Source organism: Scyliorhinus torazame, chromosome 13, assembly GCF_047496885.1.
Source record: "Scyliorhinus torazame isolate Kashiwa2021f chromosome 13, sScyTor2.1, whole genome shotgun sequence".
Classification (NCBI taxonomy): Eukaryota; Metazoa; Chordata; class Chondrichthyes; order Carcharhiniformes; family Scyliorhinidae; genus Scyliorhinus; species Scyliorhinus torazame.
Genome location: NC_092719.1, coordinates 209,227,007 through 209,248,567, shown reverse-complemented (window position 1 = coordinate 209,248,567; position 21,561 = coordinate 209,227,007). Strand labels below are relative to the sequence as shown.

At 45.4% G+C, this 21,561-nt stretch overlaps 1 protein-coding gene across 1 annotated transcript in view; it reads left to right on the top strand.

The window, feature by feature from the left end:
* The first annotated feature begins 1,347 nt into the window (after positions 1-1,347).
* The window catches only part of arih2 (ariadne homolog 2 (Drosophila)), a 103,674-nt gene continuing 83,460 nt past the window's right edge, over positions 1,348-21,561 (top strand). Inside the window, exons 1-2 of the mRNA XM_072472999.1 lie at positions 1,348-1,525; positions 15,500-15,836. Coding sequence (XP_072329100.1) covers positions 15,603-15,836 — 234 coding nt within the window. The 5' untranslated portion in view covers positions 1,348-1,525; positions 15,500-15,602. The remainder of the gene's footprint in view (positions 1,526-15,499; positions 15,837-21,561) is intronic.

Sequence of the window (21,561 nt, the reverse complement as noted above, 5' to 3'; positions counted from 1 at the left end):
ATTGCCACTGGGCTGCATGCATCACTCTGAATTGTCACTAGGCTGCATGTGTTGCTCTAAATTGTCACAGGGCTGCATGCATCACTCTGGATTGTCATGGGCTGCATGCATCACTCTGAATTGCCACTGGGCTGCATATGTCACTCTAAATTGTCACAGGGCTGCATGCATCACTCTGGATTGCCACTGGGCTGCATGTGTCGCTCTAAATTGTCAGAGCTGCATGCATCACTCTGGATAGTCACCGGGCTGCATGCAGTACTCTGGATTGTCACCGGGCTGCATGCAACACTCTGGTTTGCCACCGAATGCATGCATCACTCTGGTTTGTCACAGAGCTGTATGCATCTGTCTAAATTGTCACTTGGGCCGCATGCATCATTCTGGATTGTCACTGGGTGCATGCATCACTCTGGATTGTCACTGGACAGCATGCATCACTCCAGATTGTCACTGGGCAGCATGTATCGCTCTAAATTGCCACCGGGCTGCATGCATCACTCTGGTTTGTCACAAGGCGACATGCATCGCTCTAAATTGCCACTGGGCTGCATGCATCACTCTGGATTGTCACTAGGCTGCATGTGTTGCTCTAAATTGTCACAGGGCTGCATGCATCACTCTGGATTGCCACTGGGTTGCATGTGTCGCTCTAACTTGTCACAGAGCTGCATGCATCACTCTGGATAGTCACCGGGCTGCATGCACTACTCTGGATTGTCACCGGGTTGCATGCAAGACTCTGGATTGTCACCAGGCTGCATGCATCACTCTGGTTTGCCACCGAATGCATGCATCACTCTGGTTTGTCACAGAGCTGTATGCATCTGTCTAAATTGCCACCAGGCTGCATGCACCACTCTGTATTGTCACGCACTCCATGCATCACTCTGGATTGTCACCGGGCTACATTCATCAATCTGGTTTGTCACCGGGCTGCATGCATCACTCTGGTTTGTCACAGAGCTGTATGCATCTGTCTAAGATTGTCACTGGGCTGCATGTATCACTCTGGTTTGCCACCGAACTGCATGCATCACTGTGGTTTGTCACAGAGCTGTATGCATGTCAAAATTGTCACCGGGCTGCATCTGTCCAAATTGCCACGGGACTGCATGCAACTCTAAATTGTCACTAGGCTGCATGCATCACTCTGGTTTGTCACAAGGTGACATGCATCGCTCTAAATTGCTTCCGGGCTGCATGCATCACTCTGGTTTATCACCGGGCTGCATGCATCACTCTAGTTTGCCACCGGGCTGCATGCATCACTCTGGGTTGTCACAGGGCTGCATGCATCGCTCTGGGTTGTCACCGGGCTGCATGCACCATTCTGCTTCCGGTTTGTAGTGCCCCGGAAGTGACGGTAGGGGTCCTGCCAGTTCCGCTCGCGCTGCGTTTCCCCAGCGGCGGACCCGCGGAACCCGGGATAGAATCGGAGCTCCGGAGGCCTTGGGCCGCAGCGAGCCGGCGGGAACCTTGTCGCTGCCAGGTCGCCGCCTCAGTCCCCGGGCAGAGCCAGCAGGTGAGTGCGGGGAGCCGGGGAACCGGAGACCCCGCGGCGGGGGAGAGACACCAAAGGGAGCGACCTACCCCTAACTAGTGTTAACTAGAATAATCCACGACCCAACCGCCAATACCAGTAACTGCTTCTGCCTTTAACCAGCGTACCATCACTAACTAGGGTAGTGAACACCTACTGCGTTGATTAGTGATACCATATCATTAATAACCAACATTAACTAGCATAACGAGGAGCCAAACCGGCAGCCAAAGGAATAAACTGTTCCAGCTTTAACCAGACCAGTAACTAATGTATTCATTATTAACTTTGTTGGTGCCAGTTAATATAGTTAATATGTGGTAAGAAAGATAGCATTAATAACCAGCACTAACTAGAACAACAGAACACCAGGAACATTTGTAACTAGAATTAACCAAAGTAGCAAACATTAAAATGTTTACTAAAAAAGGCACCAATAATAACCAGCATTAACTAGTTGAGTAACAGTGCCAGTAGTACTAGCACAGTAGTACTAACATGGCAGTGTTATTGAGATTAACATCAATTATTGAGTAACATGGCAGTGTTATTGAGATTAACATCAATTATTGACATTGATCACTGTATTGCAGTTAGATGAATGATGACAATATTAAACAAAGGGATGGTATCAACTAGCAGTATTAACTAGAGTAACAAACAGCACTGATGCCTGAAAGTGTGTTAAAGTACTCTGGGTATTGTTCAGTGGCAGGAGCATTCGTCATCAGTGATACCACTAACAGTTGGTGATCAGAATACCATGAATACCCACCATGTCCGCAGCAGCAGTGATATAAACAGCAGTAAATGCCACCAAGCATTGTCAGGAAGTATTTATGATGGCAATATCAACAGCATTAATTCATCTAACTCAGCATAATATCAGCTGGGTGACAGTCAAAGTGCTTTGTTGCTAGAAGACCTGCTGTCTCTACCACTGGCCTCTTGTGTGCTGCCCAACAATGTGATGTTTTCATGTTTACTTTGCCATTGCATCAGGGCAGGAAGTCAGTAGTAGGTTGCAGACTTGCCCGACACGGAGCATCTGAAAAGAGGCCAGATGGGTTCATGTGCAGATGGATCCTTCACCAGCGTTGATTGGCGATGCTTTGTAAGAATTTCGTGGAAACTAATTTTGCTTTGGTAATTGATTTTGGTTCCTGTTTTTTTGATTGGCTGTTTTCCAAGTTAATTCCTGAATGCAGTACGACATGATTAGTTTGTGAAGAATGTAAGCATGCGTTGAGCAATTGTTTTCCCCCCTCCCCTCCTTCCCACTTTGCTCCACTATCCTCCTGCCAGTTTTCTTGGTCACTGGGGTACAACACCACAGATTCAGATGGTAACCCAATTCCACCCCCCAAATGGCCGCTCTTTGTGTGTGAGCCACGATAGCGAGTGATATCGGATTTCTCGACTTGCAGCATTGCAGATCTCTGCTGCTGTTGCACTTCACCCAGTGAGACTGGAGTTTTATAAACTCCCACCTTCCTCCTCTTCCCCGTCTCTGGCACAGGTCAGTTGCTGATATCAGATAACTTAATACGTGCTTGATAGAGAAGGCTTTTCAAAGCAACTGAAGACACTGTTGCCAAGGATGAGTTGAAGGAGTGGGATGTGTTGAAGACACAACAGTAGTGGGTTTGGAAATGGGTGGGTGGGGGGGGGGGGGGGGGGGTTTGTAGCAAGTTCGAAGTTGAGAGGGGTCACAACCTGGGGGGGGGGGTTCGTGGGGGATTTAAACACATGGATAAGTGTTAGTTAACTGTGAGGCATTCCACAACTTGGGCCTGATGTAGGTGATGAATGAGTGGAATGGGGCAGGTTATCAATGATTGGAGCCTAGCTGGGAGAGTATTGGACCCTCGAAGTGACGTATATTGAGGTGATGGGAGAAAGAAAATATTTTGAATATGACATGGGCTTGGGACGTTTTTCGCAAGAAAACATAAACTCGGGTATTTCTCTGCTTATAAATACCATTTAATATAGCCTGACCAGAGTATTATACAGCCTGAGTGTAACTTTTCCACTCTTGCACTCAGCTGTGAGTTTTTACACTTATTCTGTTGGTTTGTTGACTGTTGACCCACTGTGCTTTGACTTGCTGAATGGCGAGTTTAATACAACCACTAGATTTTTAATTTGTGGCTGTTTCAATATCTAGTTTTTCTTGCTTATTGCAACACATAAATGTTGCCATACTTCCATTTCAGTTTTCATTGTTCTTTACATTGTAGGTTATTTGGACGTTGCTGATAGCCATGTAAGCAACATCAAAAGAACACTTGTTTTTTCACCCTGTAGTGTACAACTGTCAGATACTAGTTGAGTCCTGTTTTCACCTGAGATGCTGGGAACCAGACTCGGCTATTTCTCTGCTTATAAATACGTTTCCTTCAGGGTGCTGGTACCATGGCAATTGTGGACAAACTTGAAATAGTTCAATGAGCCAGCCTCCCCTGCTTTCTGGGGAAGGGAATCCCACATAACTAATAACTCGAGAGAGAGAAAAATTATCCTCATCTCTGTCTTAAGGGGAGATCTCATATTCTTAAACTGTGTCCCCTAGTTCTAGTCTCTCCCACAAGAGGAAACATCCTCCTGGTATCGACCACTATGAAATCCCCCTCAGACAAAAGATCTTGTATCTTTCACTGGGATCACACCTCATTCTTCTAAACTCTGTTGGGTATAGGCTCAACCTGTTCAAACTTTCCTCTTAAAATGACCCCTTCACCCCAGGAATAAGTCGGGCGACAGGTCTCTGAACTGCTATCACAATTATTATATCCCTTATCTAATAAGGGAACCAAAGTACACGTCACTCTGTGGTCTCAAATATTGGTCATATTTTATATCTTGAAATTAAACACAATTTTGTTTAATTCCATACAATTTTCCCTTTCCATTTCTGTTCTCTCCTGGATGTAAGAGCCTAAAAGCGGGAAGGCTGAGCAGTGACCCGATTTGAGGGGTCTTGATGTTATATGAAGGGTTTTATAGGGTAATGATAGAGATGTTCAACTTGTAGGGAAGACCAAAACTACGGGCTATAAATATAAATAAGTCACTGATCAATCCAAGAGGGAACTCGGGGAAATATCTTCACTCAGAGTGGGTGGTCTGCACAGATCACTATCGCACACGCTTGTTGAGACAAATGGCAGAGAGGCATTTTAAGGGAAGTTAGATAAATGAGGGTGAGGGGAACAGAACGTAATGCTGACAGGGTGACGTGAAGAGAGGGAGTTGGGGGGGGGGGGGGGGGTGAGTTAGTCTGGAACACATGGACCAGTTGTCCTTGCTACATTCCTTAAATTGCTTATTCGCTTCCCTCTGTCGAGGTGCTATGTTCCCAGCACTTGTGTCCATATGACTGCCTAATCAGCTGTTAAGATGGTGTCAATCTTTGGTCACTTGTGTGTTTCGCTTTCTCCCCTTTTTTCTATATAAGGATAAGTTCTTATCCTCTACTTGGCAGTGTTCCTACAAAGCGTTTGGCATTCTGTATGCTGAGAAAGGCAATGTAATCTCACTTCTGACCATATTCATGTGAAGTTTTTAAATTTTTGTTTTTCTTAAATGCTGCATTATCCAATAGGATCATGCAGTTTTACATACTTTTAACTAAAGTTTTAATTGTGCATTTGGAATTGTTTAGCTAGGTTACCACTAATCAAGTTCATGGTTAAATCCCTGATCTCTACAACTGCCAGATGTCAGCCAAGGCGGCAGTACGTTTGGCCTCAGAATTCTGCGATCGGGATGGGAGAAACCACAGTTCTGATTGAAGTCCAATGATCCACGCTGGCAAGCAGCCTACTGTGACATGGAGAGCCAGGGCAGGCTCGATTAGAATGTTCCTCCAGAATTAAGTGACCCTGGCAGATCGTGCTGTTTAAACCTCTCAGGTTAAGGCTGGTCACTCAAACCGGAGCTCATGGAGAGGAGGAAGGCCGATGTCTTGGCCTTCGCCTCTCTGATTGCACGGCGACAAATTTTGCTGGAGTGGCGGTCGGCATCACCACCGGGGCTAGCGGCTTGGTTGGGTGACCTGTACGATCCCTGCAATTAGAGAAGATAAAGTATGATTTAAGGGGCCCTTCAGGGGGTTTGAGGAAAGGTGGGGGATGTTTGTGATCGTGTTTGAGGGGCTGTTTGTCGCGGGGGAGGGGGGGGTGAAAAAGGGGAAAAATTTGTACAGACTGTATAGTTGATCGTTGGGAAGTATGTTTCCCGGGGTGTTTATTCGCTGTAACCTGTTTTGATCCATGTTTGTAATAAAATGCATTTTAAAAAAAGTCTGGTCACTCAAACACGTTAGCAGCCATGGTTTTGCACAGTAGCACTCCGCTCCCGAGTCAGAAGGTTGTGAGTTCAAGTCTCACTCCAGAATCGGAGTACAGAATTCAGGCTGTCACCTCAGTATAGTACTGATGAAGTGCTGCACTGTTGGAGATGTCATGAGGTATTGAACCAGCCTGTCCTCTCAGATTCCGCAGTATCAGTTTGAACAAGAATAGGAGAGTTCCCCAAGCTGTCCTGGGCCGATATTTATCCCTCAAGCTATCTCGCTGAAACAGGTTACCTAATGATTTTCACATTGCTCATTGTGGGAACTAGCTGCACGCAAACTGGTTGCCGTACTCCTCTATTGCAATCATTAGTACACTTCAAAAATATTTCAGTGTGAAGGATGTTACAGGGGTATGAGAAGTTCTTATCAGCAGCAAATGGTATCCACAAACCCTGCACCATATGGCTCTCACCATATGGCCTATGCCAGCATGAATCATGACTTGAGAGGAGACTGAAAACTTGCCAGACAAAATTGAATGGCGGTTTAAAATAAAGAGGGATTTCTGTCCTAACTTTGATTGGTTTCTCGTTGGAGCTTAAAAGGAGATAAAAAAATTTTTTTCTTTTAAAAAAAATTACCCAACTATTTATTTTCAATTAAGGGGCAATTTAGCATGGCCAATCCACCTACCCTGCACATCTTTGGGTTGTGGGGTGAAACCCACACAGACACGGGGAGAATGTGCAGACTCCACACAGACAGTGGCCCGGGGTTGGGATCGAACCCGGGTCCTCAGCACCGTAGACAGCAGTGCTAACCACCATGGGTCACCGTGTCTCCCTTAAAAGGAAATAAAAATTACCACTCGAGTTGGATTCTTGATCCCGACTGCCATTGCAGGGTGGGGTTATCACTAGAAAAAAAATGTAGGTTGTGCTAAAGTCATGTGTCTTTTATGCTGCTTACTGCACAAAGATATAGCACTCCTTTTCATCAAAGCAATTCTCCAGTGGATGAACAGGCGGTGCTGATTAAATAAATGAATTTGTGTTGTAGTGTTGGGAGCCGGACATGAGAATGATTACCTCTATTCTGGGGCTGCGTATAGTTTGATGAGACAGACAGTAAACAGTGGTAGTGCAGGTATTTTTTAATAATTCCAGGGTTATATTTTAAACTCAATGTTTAACTGCCAGTAATTTGTTAATTCCTCTATATATTTCAAGATAAAGTAGTGCAGTTGGTGTGAATGTATTAATTAGTGCAAGATGGAAAGAGGCTTATAAATGCAATTTCAATTTTTAATCATTATTAACCTAGCTGAATGTTAGTTGTTATGTCCCATCTTTCACACTCTGAAATTTTCACACATTGCTTTAATATGCTTTAATTTTGTCCCAGTGTTATTCTCCTTCATCTTCCCCTGGAGATTGACTCTGATCTGGGTTGTGACTTGCATCCTCTATGTTAGGAAGGTTGGTTAGCTCAGTTGGCTGGATGGCTGGTTAGTGAAGCAGAGCGATGCCAGCAGCCGGGCTCAATTCCTGAATCGGCTGAGGTTACCGTGAAGGCCCTGTTTTCTCAACCTCGTCCATCGCCTAAGGTGTGGTGATCCTCCGGTCAAATCACCCACCAGTCAGCTTTCCCCCTCAAAGGAGAAAGTAGCCCGATGGTCCTCTGGGACTGTGGTGAGCAGAAGGCCAAACAGTGACCATTGGCCATCTTTTCAACCGGATGAGCATCACAGTTAAGTCCGATCCTGCATCCACCCACAAGCACTTGCGACTGGGTGACAACTAGGAGGAAGATCCCCAAGGCCATTTTGTTCAAATCCAGTACCGAGTTACAGGCCCCTACCAATGGTCCGATTTAGTTCAGTTCGGGATTAAACTGGAAATTGTGCTATCCTATGTGGTTCAGTGAAATGTCTTCACAGATGGACAAGAATTATGAATACTAAAAAGCAGTTGTCATTTGTGAGTTGAATTTAACCCCTGAAGGCATGTTTTCTGTCTGTGGCATGTTGAATATGTTTGGTACACTGTTAGTACTTGACTTTTCACACCAAGGCAGGAAGGAAGATGTGGATCTTGTACATGGACCTAAACAATGAAAGCTGGGATGGTTAAATGACCTCTTAACCCTGCCAGATTTTATGCTTCTCCTCTTGATACCTGTATTCAAAGCATTGGGAAGTATTTATTAGAAAGTATTACCTGTCCAGAAACATGCTATTTGATTAATCAGGTTCAGTCTGAAGTTTATGCTGCATGCATATCTCGTCCCACCCCTCTTCATTCACCCACATTGACATGTCCTTCTGTTCTTTTTTCCTCGCATGTGTGTATCTGGCTTCCCCTTAAACGTGACTGTGCTAGTCGCCTCAACATCTTGCGGTAGTGAGTTCTGCATTCTAACCACTCTCTGGGTGAAGAAGTTTCTCCTGAATTGCTGTTGGGTTTATGAGTAATTATCTTGTATTCATGACTCCGCTCCTGATCTCATCCGTCCTCTACGTTTACTCTGTCAAACCCTTTAATAATCTTAAAAAGCACTGTTCAAGCTATCATTCTCTCAAGGAAAGAGCCCCAGAATCTTAATCCTTTCTCTTACACTTGGTCGAATATTTCATTTGCCCCAAAATTATATGATTGGTGCAGTGACCTTTCGCCATCTTGAGAGCAGAATTCAGATTAAACCGTGGCCAATTGGATGGAAGCCTCTCCTTGTGTAAAGGGCCAGCGTGAAATTCAAACTCAATAGGATTTCTGGCAAATATTGAGCCACAGCTGTAAAGGCCGGGAGACTTTGGCACTGAGTTTTTACTTTCTCTTGTATCACAAGATGATTCTTAGGCCAGGTCACGTGACCCAAGGATGTCTCATTTTGTGCGGGAAAACGAAGGGTAACTGAATTGAGCAAACTTTAATGGGTCCCGCAAACAACTTCATTTCAGCTCACTGGAAATTGCAAGTGGTGTTGTTGAGGGGAGACGGTTGTGACAAAAATTGTGAATGGACTGGGAATTTTGAGCCATTTTCACTTTGGAATGAAGTCGCTGCTTTTTAGCATTCAGTCATGGTCTTGGCGACATGAGCTAGCAAGTTATTGAACAAACCCATGCAGGGAGACCATGTGTAGTTTGTCATTGGCACGTCTCCACTGTCCTTGACACTGGAGTATTTCCAGAATGTTGGTGCTATTCCAATGTCATTGCCACAGTAAAGCCAGGAAAACCAGCCCATGAACTGAAAAGCTGTCACCCTTCTGTCTCTGGTCTAGAAGGTGGTTGAATGACTTGTCCTTAATCAGATTAAACTGTTTTTAGAAGCTACTCTCACAAACCAGCAAGTCGACTTCAGAGAATGAGCTGCTCTGATCACGACATTCATTGTACTCACTGCAAATGTTAGGGCAGGGTTCAAGAAGCAGCTGCAGCGCAGAGCTGCCTTTATAGACTTGCCATCGACCTATACCACTGTCTGGTGCAAAAGCCTGCGACTGCTTTCAGCAGTCATTTTGTGTCCCAAAATACTTGTACTTCCCAGCATCATAACCAGTGACCGTGGGTTCAGAGTTTACCTTGGTGCTGGGACCTGCTGAACATGGAATTTGTTTCAAATCACTAGCTTTCCTGAGGAAGGAGCAGTGCTCCAAAAGAAAGTGATTTGAAACAAACCTGTTGGACTTTAACCTGGTGTTGTAAGACTTCTTACTCTGCTCACCCCAGTCCAACGCCGGCATCTCCACATCAGGCCTTCCTCAGGTGAATGAAGAGGTGGGTTCCAGAAGCATATATATATAGACAAAGTCAAATATGCAAGACAATACTTTGACTTTGTCCGTATATATACGTTTCTGGAACCTACCTCTTCATTCACCTGAAGAAGGAGCAGTGCCCCGAAAGCTAGTGATTCAAAACAAACCTGTTGGACTTTAACCTAGTATTGTAAGACTACTTACTGTGCTCCTATAGCACTGACCTTTATCTACTTGGCAGATACGTCCTGCACAAAATCCCTGAAGGCGGCAAGGTGGTTAGCACTGCTGCTTCACAGTGACAGGGACCCGGGTTCATTTCTGGCCTTGGGTGACTCTGTGTGGAGTTTGCACTTTCTCCCCGAGTCTGCGTGGGTTTCCTCCAGGGGCTCCGGTTTCCTCCCATCCAAAGATGTGCAGGTTAGGTGGATTGACAATGCTAAATTGCCCATTAGTGTCTTACAAAGATATGTAGATTACCGTTAAGGAGTTATTGGGATAGGGTGAGGAGTGAGTTGGGTGGAGTGCTCTTTCAGAGGGTCGGGAAGACTCAATGGGCTGTATGGCCTCCTTCTGCACTGCAGGTATTCTATGATTCATCTTTACCAATGACGACACGGGTATCAATGCCAGAGGAGCTGGGTAGAGTGCTGATCTGTGACTTGATCCTACTGGAACCTATGAACCTGGTGCCTCTGCCCCAATCCAGAAAAGATAACTGTTCCATCCAAACAATAATGTTGCCAGAAAAGAACACAATGTCTCCTTCCACAGAAGGTGACTAGAATACTTTGGTGGTTGTTTCTGACCAGCGCAGGTGCAATGGGCCGAAGGGCCTTTTCTGTGCTGTGGACCTCTGTGACTTCCATCACTGTGGGAGGCACCTTGCTTCGCCATCATCTCATTGGCATCTCAGGCTTCGGTATGCATAACCAACTTACCCATCCCATTGTAGTTTTTTCTCATCGTATGAAAATAGTACTAGTACTGCTTAGTAGTAGTCCTTGGCTTACATGAAAAACAAAATGTCATCTTTGCATTTTCCTGTGAGGCAATGTGAAATGTTGCTAACTTTTGGTTGGCTCTTAAATGTTGCCCATTGTATCTTTACTTAATTTGCTCTATTTGTTTGACCTTTGCTCTCTAGTTGCCAGGTATCTTTATGATACCGCCACGAGGTTCAAGTTCAAGTACTGATCAATAACTCAACACACCAATTAGTAAGATTCAAATCAAAACACATTTATTATATACAGTAAGTCACTACTTATGCATAAACTCTACTTTCTAGACTATTTCTATCACTAAAAGGCCTATACTTAGCTTTGGAATTGGCCCACCAGCTCAGGGGAACAAATGGCCTTTCGTTCAGATCCTGAAGAGTCTGCAGGATTCAAAAGCTGGTATGGACTTGTAGCTAGGAGCGCCTATCTTGTAGTGAGCGTTGACTGGAGACTTCGTTGAAGTGAAAATGAAAATCGCTTATTGTCACAAGTAGGCTTCAAATTAAGTTACTGTGAAAAGCCCCTAGTCGCCATATTCCGGCGCCTGTTCGGGGAGGCTGATAAGGGAAGTGAACCGTGCTGCTGGCCTGCCTTGGTCTGCTTTCAAAGCCAGCGATTTAGCCCTGTGCTAAACAGCCCCTGCGTTGGTGCGGCAGCTGGGCAGTTCACTCTCGTATTAATTCGCGTTGTTGAGTGACCCTGCCAAGAAGGACGATTTGAACTTGGGGGCTTTACTTTATAGTCCCCAGGGGCTTCCCGCCGTTCGGGGCGGACCCCGTACCTGGTTCCAAATGATTGGACTGCGTTCCGATCACTTGGATCGATTTCTCCAATACTGGAGTTCCCTGATCACTGGGCGGTCCCTGACTGTCCGTTGGCCTTCCTTTGTCTTGGCTCCTGCTGGCGCCGAGGAGTCTGGCTTGGCCTTATTCACCTGAAGTGTATCAATTGTGCCTGGGAATCGCTCATTACAATGCAGATGGCTGCTGGTCTCAGTGCTGTCTGGTTTTTGCAAGTTCCAACACACAGGATTTCTGCACTTGCTCGTTTTTGCCTGTGTTGGCTGAATTTCCCTTTAGTCTTTGCGGTTCTCCATTTTAAGTCGGGAAGTGGCCAATCCAGGTGGCTACAGTCAACTTGTACAAGGTGAAGATTTTTTTTTTGGTTTGTTCCCGGTCTGTGAGTGTCGCTGGCAACATCCTCAAGAAGGTGGTGGTGAGCTGCTGCCTTGAATAATAATAATCATCTTTATTGTCACTAGTAGGCTTGCATTAACACTGCAATGAGGTTACTGTGAAAATCCCCTCGTCGCCACATCCGCCTCCTGTTCGGGTACACTGAAGGAGAATTCAGAATGTCCAATTCACCTGACAGTCTTTCGGGACTTGTGGGAGGAAACCGGAATACCCGGAGGAAACCCACGCAGACACTGGGAGAACGTGCAGACTCCGCACGGACAGTGACCCAAACCGGGAATCGAACCTGGGACCCTGGCGCTGAGAAGCAACTGTGCTAACCACTGTGCTACCATGCTGCCTTGGAGTGAACCACTTTGGTCCACGTGGTGTAGGTGAACAAACAGTGCTGTTCGGAACAGATTCCCAGCAATTTGATCTAACATTAGTGAAGGGATGGACATGTAGTTGCAAATCGGGATTGTGTGTGGTTTGGAGGGGAACGTGCAGGTGATGGTGTGCCCATTTATCTGCTGCCCTTGTCCTGATAGTGTTAAATATGTGACGGTGCTCTCTGCAGATTCAGCCTTCAAGCTATTGTACAGATATTCTCACCAAGTTTCAAATGAGTAGAAATTCTACACTATCAGCATTATGTTCTCGTCTCGAAATCCCAGTAGAGGAAGAAAGCTGACCAGTACAGATGAGCATAAATTTCACAAAGCTACCATTAATCTCCATAGAAATTCCAGTCACAACCTGTCACTATCTTGCATGCTCAGCTAATGTATGACTTAATTAATCTTTGATATTTGAATTTGCAAGCGTCTTTCTTTCTAGTGTTTTCCCATCGTGTTTCTTAAACTTTTAAAATAAGTTATGACATAATTATATCCAAATGATTTTGGGATGTTCAATCAAAGCTCGATCTTTGTTTTGATACTGCCTTAGCAGGCCGGATGGTGATCAGGAACAGGATGTCTCGCCAATTTTATTTTCCCTCACCCTCTCTTAATCTAAAAGCAGTCAGTCCGGTTGTCGAATTCCAAACTGCTGTGCCATGAGATCGTTGAAGTCAGCATATACCATGAGGCAATATGGTATAGATGACTTTCAATTACACCAAGCAGTGTGTTAATCTTCAGAGAGCTAATGTCATTTTTGTCATTTTTATAAATGACCTGGAGGAGGGCGTAGAAGGATGGGTGAGTAAATTTGCAGATGACACTAAAGTCGGTGGAGTTGTGGACAGTGCGGAAGGATGTTACAAGTTACAGAGGGATATAGATAAGCTGCAGCGCTGGGCTGAGAGGTGGCAATTGGAGTTTAATGCAGAAAAGTGTGAGGTGATTCATTTGGAAGGAATAACAGGAAGACTGAGTACTGGGCTAATGGTAAGATTCTTGGCAGTGTGGATGAGCAGAGAGATCTCGGTGTCCATGTACATAGATCCCTGAAAGTTGCCACCCAGGTTGAGAGGGTTGTTAAGGCGTACGGTGTGTTAGCTTTTATTGGTAGAGGGATTGAGTTTAGGAGCCATGAGGTCATGTTGCAGCTACACAACGCTCTGGTGCGGGGCCGCATTTGGAGTATTGCATGCAATTGTGGTCGCCGCATTATAGGAAGGATGTGGAAGCATTGGAAAGGGTGCAGAGGAGATTTACCAGAATGTTACCTGGTATGGAGGGAAGATCTTATGAGGAAAGGCTGAGGGACTTGAGGCTGTTTTCGTTAGAGAGAAGAAGGTTAAGAGGTGACTTAATTGAGGCATACAAGATGGATCAGAGGATTGGATAGGGTGGACAGTGAGAGCCTTTTTCCTCGGATGGTGATGTCTAGCACGAGGGGACATAACTTTAAATTGAGGGGAGATAGATATAAGACAGATGTCAGGTAGTTTCTTTACTCAGAGAGTAGTAAGGGCGTGGAATGCCCTGCCTGCAACAGTAGTGGACTCGCCAACACTAAGGGCATTCAAATGGTCATTGGATAGACATATGGACAATAAGGAAATAGTGTAGGTGGGCTTTAAAGTGGTTTCACAGGTCGGCGCAACATTGAGGGCCGAAGGGCCTGTACTGCGCTGTAATGTTCTATGTTCTAATAAATCAGGATTAAAGCCTCTGATTATTCTACCAGGATTTCGACAGCAAGATTGGAATTTTTGTCATTAATGCTGATCATTCACAAAGGCCATTGGCTCAGTTGGTTTATGTCCGTGTTTATGTTTAACCTCCTCCCACCTTACCACATTTCACCCCTATCAACATATCTTTGTATCCTTCCTTTCTCCCTTATGCCCTTAACCAAATTCCCCTTAAATGCAGCTGGGCTATTCAGAACTTGAATTTAAAAGAGCACTATTGCGTCCTCAGGAAAGTGCTTCCACAAATTAATTTTTGAAGAGCAATTTTGGATAAGTCAACGTTGCACTTAGGAGGGCAGGGGGCATTGATAACGGCACCTCTGCCGTTCTCGCCGGCCGGGTACTCCGCAAGCCAGGTGGTAGTGGCGGCCCTGAGAGTCTGGGGGCAGTGGAGGAAACATGAGAGTGGAGGGAGCATCGGTCTGGGCCCCGATTTGCAATAACCATCGGTTTGTACCAGTAAGGCTGGATGGGGGGTTTCAGAGATGGCAGAGAGCAGGGACTGAGAGGATGGGGGATCTGTTCATTGATGGGAATCCTCCCTTGTTTGAAGGATTTAGCAGAGAAGTTTGAACTGCCAGCAGGAAATGGATTCAGGTACCTGCAGGTATGGGATTTTTTGCGAAGGTAGGTTGCGACCTTTCCGCTCCTACTGCCATGAGGGATACAGGACAGGGTAGTTTCCAGAACGGGGTGGGAGAGGGGAATGTATCGGACATCCACAAAGAGCTTATGGAGTCGGAGGAAACTCAGATAGAGGAGTTGAAGGGCAAGTGGGAAGATGAGCTTGGGGGAGAGATAAAGGCGGGTCTGTGGGCGGATGCTTTGAGCAGAGTTAGCACATCCTCATCATGTGCCAGGGTTAGCCTGATACAATTTAAGGTAGTTCACAGGGCACACATGACGGTGCCCCGGATGAGCATGTTTCTTTGGGGTAGAGGACAGGTGTGCGAGGTGTACGGGGGGGGCGGGGGGGGGAGCAAATCATGTCCATATGTTTTGGGAATGCCCAAAGCTTAAGGGATTTTGGCAGGGTTTTGCAGATGTCATGTCGCACGGTACTAAAAACACGGGTGGTGCCGAGTCCAGAGGTGCCGATCTTTGGAGTGTCGGAAGATCCGGGAGTCCAGAGGGCGAGAGAGAATGACGTCTTTGCCTCCCTGGTAGCCTGGAGACGGATGCTGTTAGCATGGAGGGACTCAAATCCCCCAAAATCAGAGTCCTGGGTTGGCGTCACGGCTGGGTTTCTCAGTCTTGAGAAAATAAAGTTCACCCTAAGATGGTCAACGCTCTGGTTCGTCCGGAGGTGGCAGTCATTTGTCGACTTCTTCGGGGAAAATTAACTGTCAGCAGAGGCAATAATCTAAAGAGAGGAGTGGGCGGGGGGAGAGGTGAGGCTATTTTCTGTTAAGGGTAGGAGAACTTGTAAGGGATGAAAATGATGTATGTACCGTGTTTATATTTGGATTTGCTTTCTTTTCTGCTGTTATTATTATTTTAAATACCTTAATAAAATGTTTTTTTTTAAATTCTAATTTTAATTGTTTTTGATTTTTTTCCCCCCAGTCATTCAAAGACAGATGAAGTGTGGAAGTGACCGCTGACACTTCATAAAGACTACAGTTGTTGGGTTTCGTTAAGTTTTGGCTGAATTCTCACACCTGTGACCATGTCGGTGGATATGAATAGTCAGAGTTCTGACAGTGATGACGAATATAATGGTGACTCTGAGGAGGACGATCAGGGTGATATGAGTGCCTATTATGAAGGGGTGGAGAGTGACGTGGAGCAGCAAGGTGCAGACTCTTTTGATCCAGAGGAATATCAGTTTACATGTCTGTCATACAAGGAGTCGGAGAATGTACTCAACGAACAAGTTGACACCATGGCAGATACTCTGAAGGTGAGCCTTTGCAAGAAGTTTAGGACATTTTTCTGTCAAATGATGCAACCTTGACCGTTTCAAATGTTTAAAACACTTCAGGACTGAATAAAAAAAGTAGCAGAGCTTTAACGCAACATGTTACAGGGACTGATTTTATTTTTAATTTGAGAAAAGTTATTCCAGTCCACTTTCCATCTTTTAGTAATTTTTCTTCCCTTCACTAATTTCTTGGATGGGCAGCAGCCCAACTCTCACTTATTCATGTATGGACTAAGTCTGTGTTGGCAGGGTATTTGATCGCCCATTGTTCAAGTTGATTCCTGCCTTTTTGGGACGCCCACACACTCATCCTTTGTAGTAGGTGACTAGAAGACAGCCAGCAATGGGAAAGCTGGCAGAACTACTTTGTGCCCTCACCATGTCTCAAGTGGTAACCTTGCGTAAGATTACAATCCTATGGGGGCGGGGTGGCACGGTGGCTAGCACTGCTGCCTCACGCCACTGAGGGCCCAGGTTTGCTCCTAGTCCTGGGTCACTGTCCATGTGGAGTTTGCACATCCTCCCCGTGTCTGTGTGGGTCTCACTCACAACCCAAAGATGTGCAGGGTAGATGGACTGACCACGCTAAATTGCCCCTGAGTTGGGGGGGAAAAAAGGAATTGGGTAATTACATTTAAAAAAAAAAAAAAAAAAAATTACAATCCTACAGCATAGAATGAAGCCATTCAGTCCCTCATGCCTGTCCCAGCGCTATGAAAGAGTTCCCCCTTTCAGTATAATACCACATATCTAATCCCCAGTCTATTTCTGTTTGCTCACTTTTTGCTTTTGAAATGTTTTAAAAATTTATATATTTTGTTTTTTGAGTGCTTATTCTGGACCTGTGTTCAAATTACATCAATTACCATTAGGATGCTCAGAACTGGAAAATCAGATTAAACTAGTTTATGAACACTGTAAATAATGGTATATGTTTGCATTTGGTACAAGTGGACACTTATATTGTTAAAATTGAATGCTGCGGTAACAGGCTCAGCTGTTTACTGGTTATGTTATTGGACAAGTAATCTGGAGAATGGAGGGTTCAAATCCCATCATGAGAGTTGGCAAATTTGAATTCAGTTTTGGAGGAAACAGCCTGAGAAAGGGGTGCTATCGACGAGAGAGATCGCAATGGCCATAAAAACCTAAATCGTTCACTAATATACTTTGGGGAAGGAAACCTGTCATTCTTGTTCAGTTTGGCCCACGTGCATCTCTGGTGCCACAACAACACATTTGAATCTTCACAGCCCCCTGAGGTGCCCGAGCAATCCTTTCACGCTGTTGTTGAGGTGTGGGTGCAAAATCAAGATTTGCCAGCAACAACCACACCCTGAGAATGAATTTTAAAAGAGTCTCTTTTTAAATCTTTTTAAAAAAAAATTCTAATTAAGGAGCAATTTAGCGTGGCCAATCCACCTATCCTGCACATGTTTGGGTTAAATGTGACAAGCTATTATTATTATTATTATGGGGGTGAGACCCACACAGACTCCACACGGACAGTGACCCAGGACGGGGATCAAACCCGGGTCTTCAACAAAGAATCAGTGACAGCAATTGCTGGATTTTCACGTTTAACTGGGAACATGTGGACTCTGGATGTTGCTGTCAGTTTTTGGAGGAGTGTCTCTGGTGAATGCTTAATAATTTCACCATCGTCACTACCACAAAATTTGGGCCGTTGTGATCAGGGGTGTTGCCAAAGTTATGTTTTAATTTTTAAGTGGTTGATAATATCAGAATGCTTTAGTTCTGTCACGCGTAAGACCATAAGACATAGGAGCGGAAGTAAGGCCATTCGGCCCATCGAGTCCACTCCACCATTCAATCATGGCTGATTGCAACTCCATTTACCCGCTCTCTCTCCATAGCCCTTAATTCCTCGAGAAATCAAGAATTTATCAACTTCTGTCTTAAAGACACTCAACGTCCCGGCCTCCACCGCCCTCTGTGGCAATGAATTCCACAGACCCACCACTCTCTGGCTGAAGAAATTTCTCCTCATCTCTGTTCTAAAGTGACTCCCTTTTATTCTAAGGCTGTGCCTCCGGGTCCTAGTCTCCCCTGCTAATGGAAACAACTTCCCTACGTCCACCCTATCTAAGCATGGTTTGGGATGGGGAGGAAGTAAAAAAAGGGTGCTGCTCTTCTCTCCGACAGGATTTCCGTTTGTCTGTTTTGCCCTGTCCATCTTCCTCTTCCAGTTCTCACCAGTTTTGACAGAGTCACCCAGACTCGAGGTTAGCTCGGTTCTCTCTCCGCAGATGCTGTCAGACCTGAGATTCTCCCAACATTTTCGTTTTTTGTTTCAGATTCCAGCATCCGCAATAATGTGCTTTCATCTCAAAATATATATCTATTTTTGTTAGGCTTCAGATTTTGCATTAAAAATTGGCCAAAATCTCAATGGTCTGGTAAAAAGGCTGATAAAATTTAATGTAGTATATAATGAAGTTATTGTAGGCAATGTGGATTATAACTTATTCGGTCAGTTTTAAAAAAACTGTTGCTGCCTTGTAGATCATCATCTTCTTCAGTTCTCTGCCCGAAGGCAGGTTCAACCCACAGTGCCATGATCTCCTCTAGGGGTGCGACACTAAAAAGGGGCTGGTCGTGAATCTGCCCCAGCCTGGACAGAGATCGAACCTCCTGCTGTTGGTGAGAATCTCATCCTCACCAGCTGTCCAGCCAACTGAGCAAACCAGCTCCCAAAGGAGTCAGCTTTGCTGTAGGAGAATATACTTCTTCATGCATGTTGTAGAACGAGCTATGTATAGTAGTGGGAGCGGCTCCAATTTTCTTCCCAATACAATGGTGACTAGTTCCGTTACATGTTGGAAAGATTTAAAGGTTCAACCTGTTTGGCCACATTATAAATGCACCTTCCTCAGCCATTCAAATCCTTGAGTGGGACTTGAACCCGGAGCTTCTGGCTCACAACCAGAGATGATGCTGCCTGTGCCACAAAACCTCGTCGCCCTGTGGATACATTCCCGGTCATGTTGAGTCTCCCTTGAAGCTGAGGGGCAGCACAGGACAAAATTAATTCGGATTGTTATTTACGATCCGTTTATATTTATTCCTTCCAGTTTGAGATCATTTCATATCTGACAGGACCAAATTATGGTACCATTTACAGGACTGTGGTAATTCTGGAACCTGTGGTTTTCTATCAATATTTTCAGGATTGTACATTGCGATTTCTATGTCATTTATGCCGAAAATAGAGAAAAGTGGTTGCCTCATCATTACAGTGACACCAAACAGCTTTTCCTTGATCGCAAAAGTTTAATTGAAGTATTTCAACCCTTCCCTGTTTTCTTTTTCAAATTCACGTTTGCATAAATGCTGCACAATAAACATGCAGGCTAGGAACCGCTTCTCCATTCAGTACTGCTCTTCTGCCTCAGTTCCACTTTCCTGACTGCACCCCATAATCCCTTGATTCCCAGTAAGATCAAATATTTGTCCATCTCAACCAGGAATATACTCACATATCCCTTGAGTAGAGAATTCCAAACAATTCACAGCTCTCTGAATTGATGTAATCTCCTCTCAATCCTAAATGATTGCCTCCACTCCGTATTCCGAGTCTGTGCACCTCCACCCTCTCATCTCCCCCCTCCACACCAACCAACCCGGGTTGTAGATAATCCAGCCTCTCGACGTCTCCTCTGTCAAGCCCCTTCAGAATTTTGCACATTTAAATTTTATTTTATTTACTTTTATAAAGTTTTTAATACTTCGGCAACAAACTTTTGACATAAGCAGATTCCTCATTGTCAATGGTGAAATATAATAGTCAATTTATTGAGAGTCTATATTTGAGGAATATCCTTATGACATGAAACCCAAATTAAAATATATATGCATGTGTTTCGTTGTCTAACGTAATTGTATCCACTTTGATATTTTCTTGAGCCGTGGCCAATTGCCCTCTTATTTTTTGTTTCCCATTTGTGGGGAATTGCCATACCACAGAACCATGTCTTTCCAAGTTAGCTTGTTGAGACAGGGAATGTCTATGTAATGATGAACAAGTCTAAGCTAGAATCTCCCGTTCCAGGGCATGGAAATTGATATGTGCTACATAAATGTGACTGATCTGTTTCTATTTTACATTGGCTGGTTACTCCGATACACCAGTCGTCCGTTATGATTGTGGACTTATTTTTCAATCTGCCAATCCTGATATATTACGTGCAAAAACTTTATTGACTGAATTGGATCTGTGTGGAGTAAGTGTGTCCAACTGTAACGCTTCCCTCACAATTTCTAAGAAATATTTAAATACCGACTTGGAACATTTTGACAGTTGCCGCATTCCATGTGTGAGAACAACAACAAAAATGCTGGAAACCTGGAATAAAAACACCAACATATTGCAAATACTCAGAAAACAGCATCTGCGGAGAAAGAGAAAAAAACCCTGTTCGGGTTGATGACTTTTTATTCGGGATGCAAGAGGTAGAAGCAAGTATAGAGGCAGGGGAATGGCAATTAAGCCACTGGCCATTGCTCTCAGATCAGCGATGGGGTGGAGGGGCAACCAGAGGGGAGACGGAGAGCACAGAGTCTCGCTCTGTGCAGATGACCTTCTCTATGTTTCGAACCCCCTGGCCGGCATGGGACGAATAATGGATCTCCCAAGGGAGTTTGGACCCCTGGCGGGGAGAGTGCAGACGATGGAGATGAACGTGCTGCCCAGATTCCTCTTCAGATCCCTCCCGATCTTGCTCCTATATGGGGACGTCCCTCTGGGCACTGGCAACGGCCCCACTCCCATTCCTCCCAGCCAGGTACTGAAAAAAACCCGGTGATCGCTGCCACGCTTAAAGTGTGGAACCAACTCGGGTACCACGACAAACTAGTAGCAATGTCCGCCATGGCCCCCATCTGCAAAAACCATAAATTCACCCCAGCGACATTGGACGCCTCATTTAAGTGGCGGAGACAGGACGAGGGGGCATTGCGGTCGGGGACCTATGCATAGACAGGACAGCAACCCTGGGGGAACTGACGGACAAGCTATAGATCCCAAAAGGAAACAAGTCGCGATATATACAACTGACTAACTTCCTCCGCAAGGAGACAGCATTGTTCCCCCAGCTCCAGGGACTCTCCCTCCTGGACAGATCGCTATCCGAGGGCGATTAGGGGACGGTAACTGCGCCGACATGTACTGGAGGAGATACGGTCACCACTGGACAAGACGAGGGAAAAGTGGGAGGAAGAACGAGGCATGGAGATCGGGGGAGGACTCTGGAGCGAAGTTCCGCATAGAGTGAACTTCACCTCCTCATGCACAGGCTGAGCCTAATGCAGCTAAAGGTAGTGCACAGGGCACACTTGACCAGAACACGCATGAACGGGTTCTTTCTGGAAGTGGGAGGACAAATGTGAACCATGCCAGGGAGGCCTGGCCAACCATGTCCCTGACTTGGTCAGGTTCTGGACTGCCTTTTTCAAGACCATGCCCAAGGTGGTGAGGGTGAGGGTGGAGCCATGCCCAGTAGTGGCGATTTTCAGGGTATCAAAACAACCGGAACTCTTTACGGGGAGAGTAGCAGATGCCTGATCGCCCGCCGGAGACTCCTGCTCGGCTGGAGATCAGCAGTGCCACTCAAGGCCGCAGACTGGCTGTCCGACTGAGCAAAATTCCTCAAATTGGAAAAGATTGAATTCAACATCAGAGGAT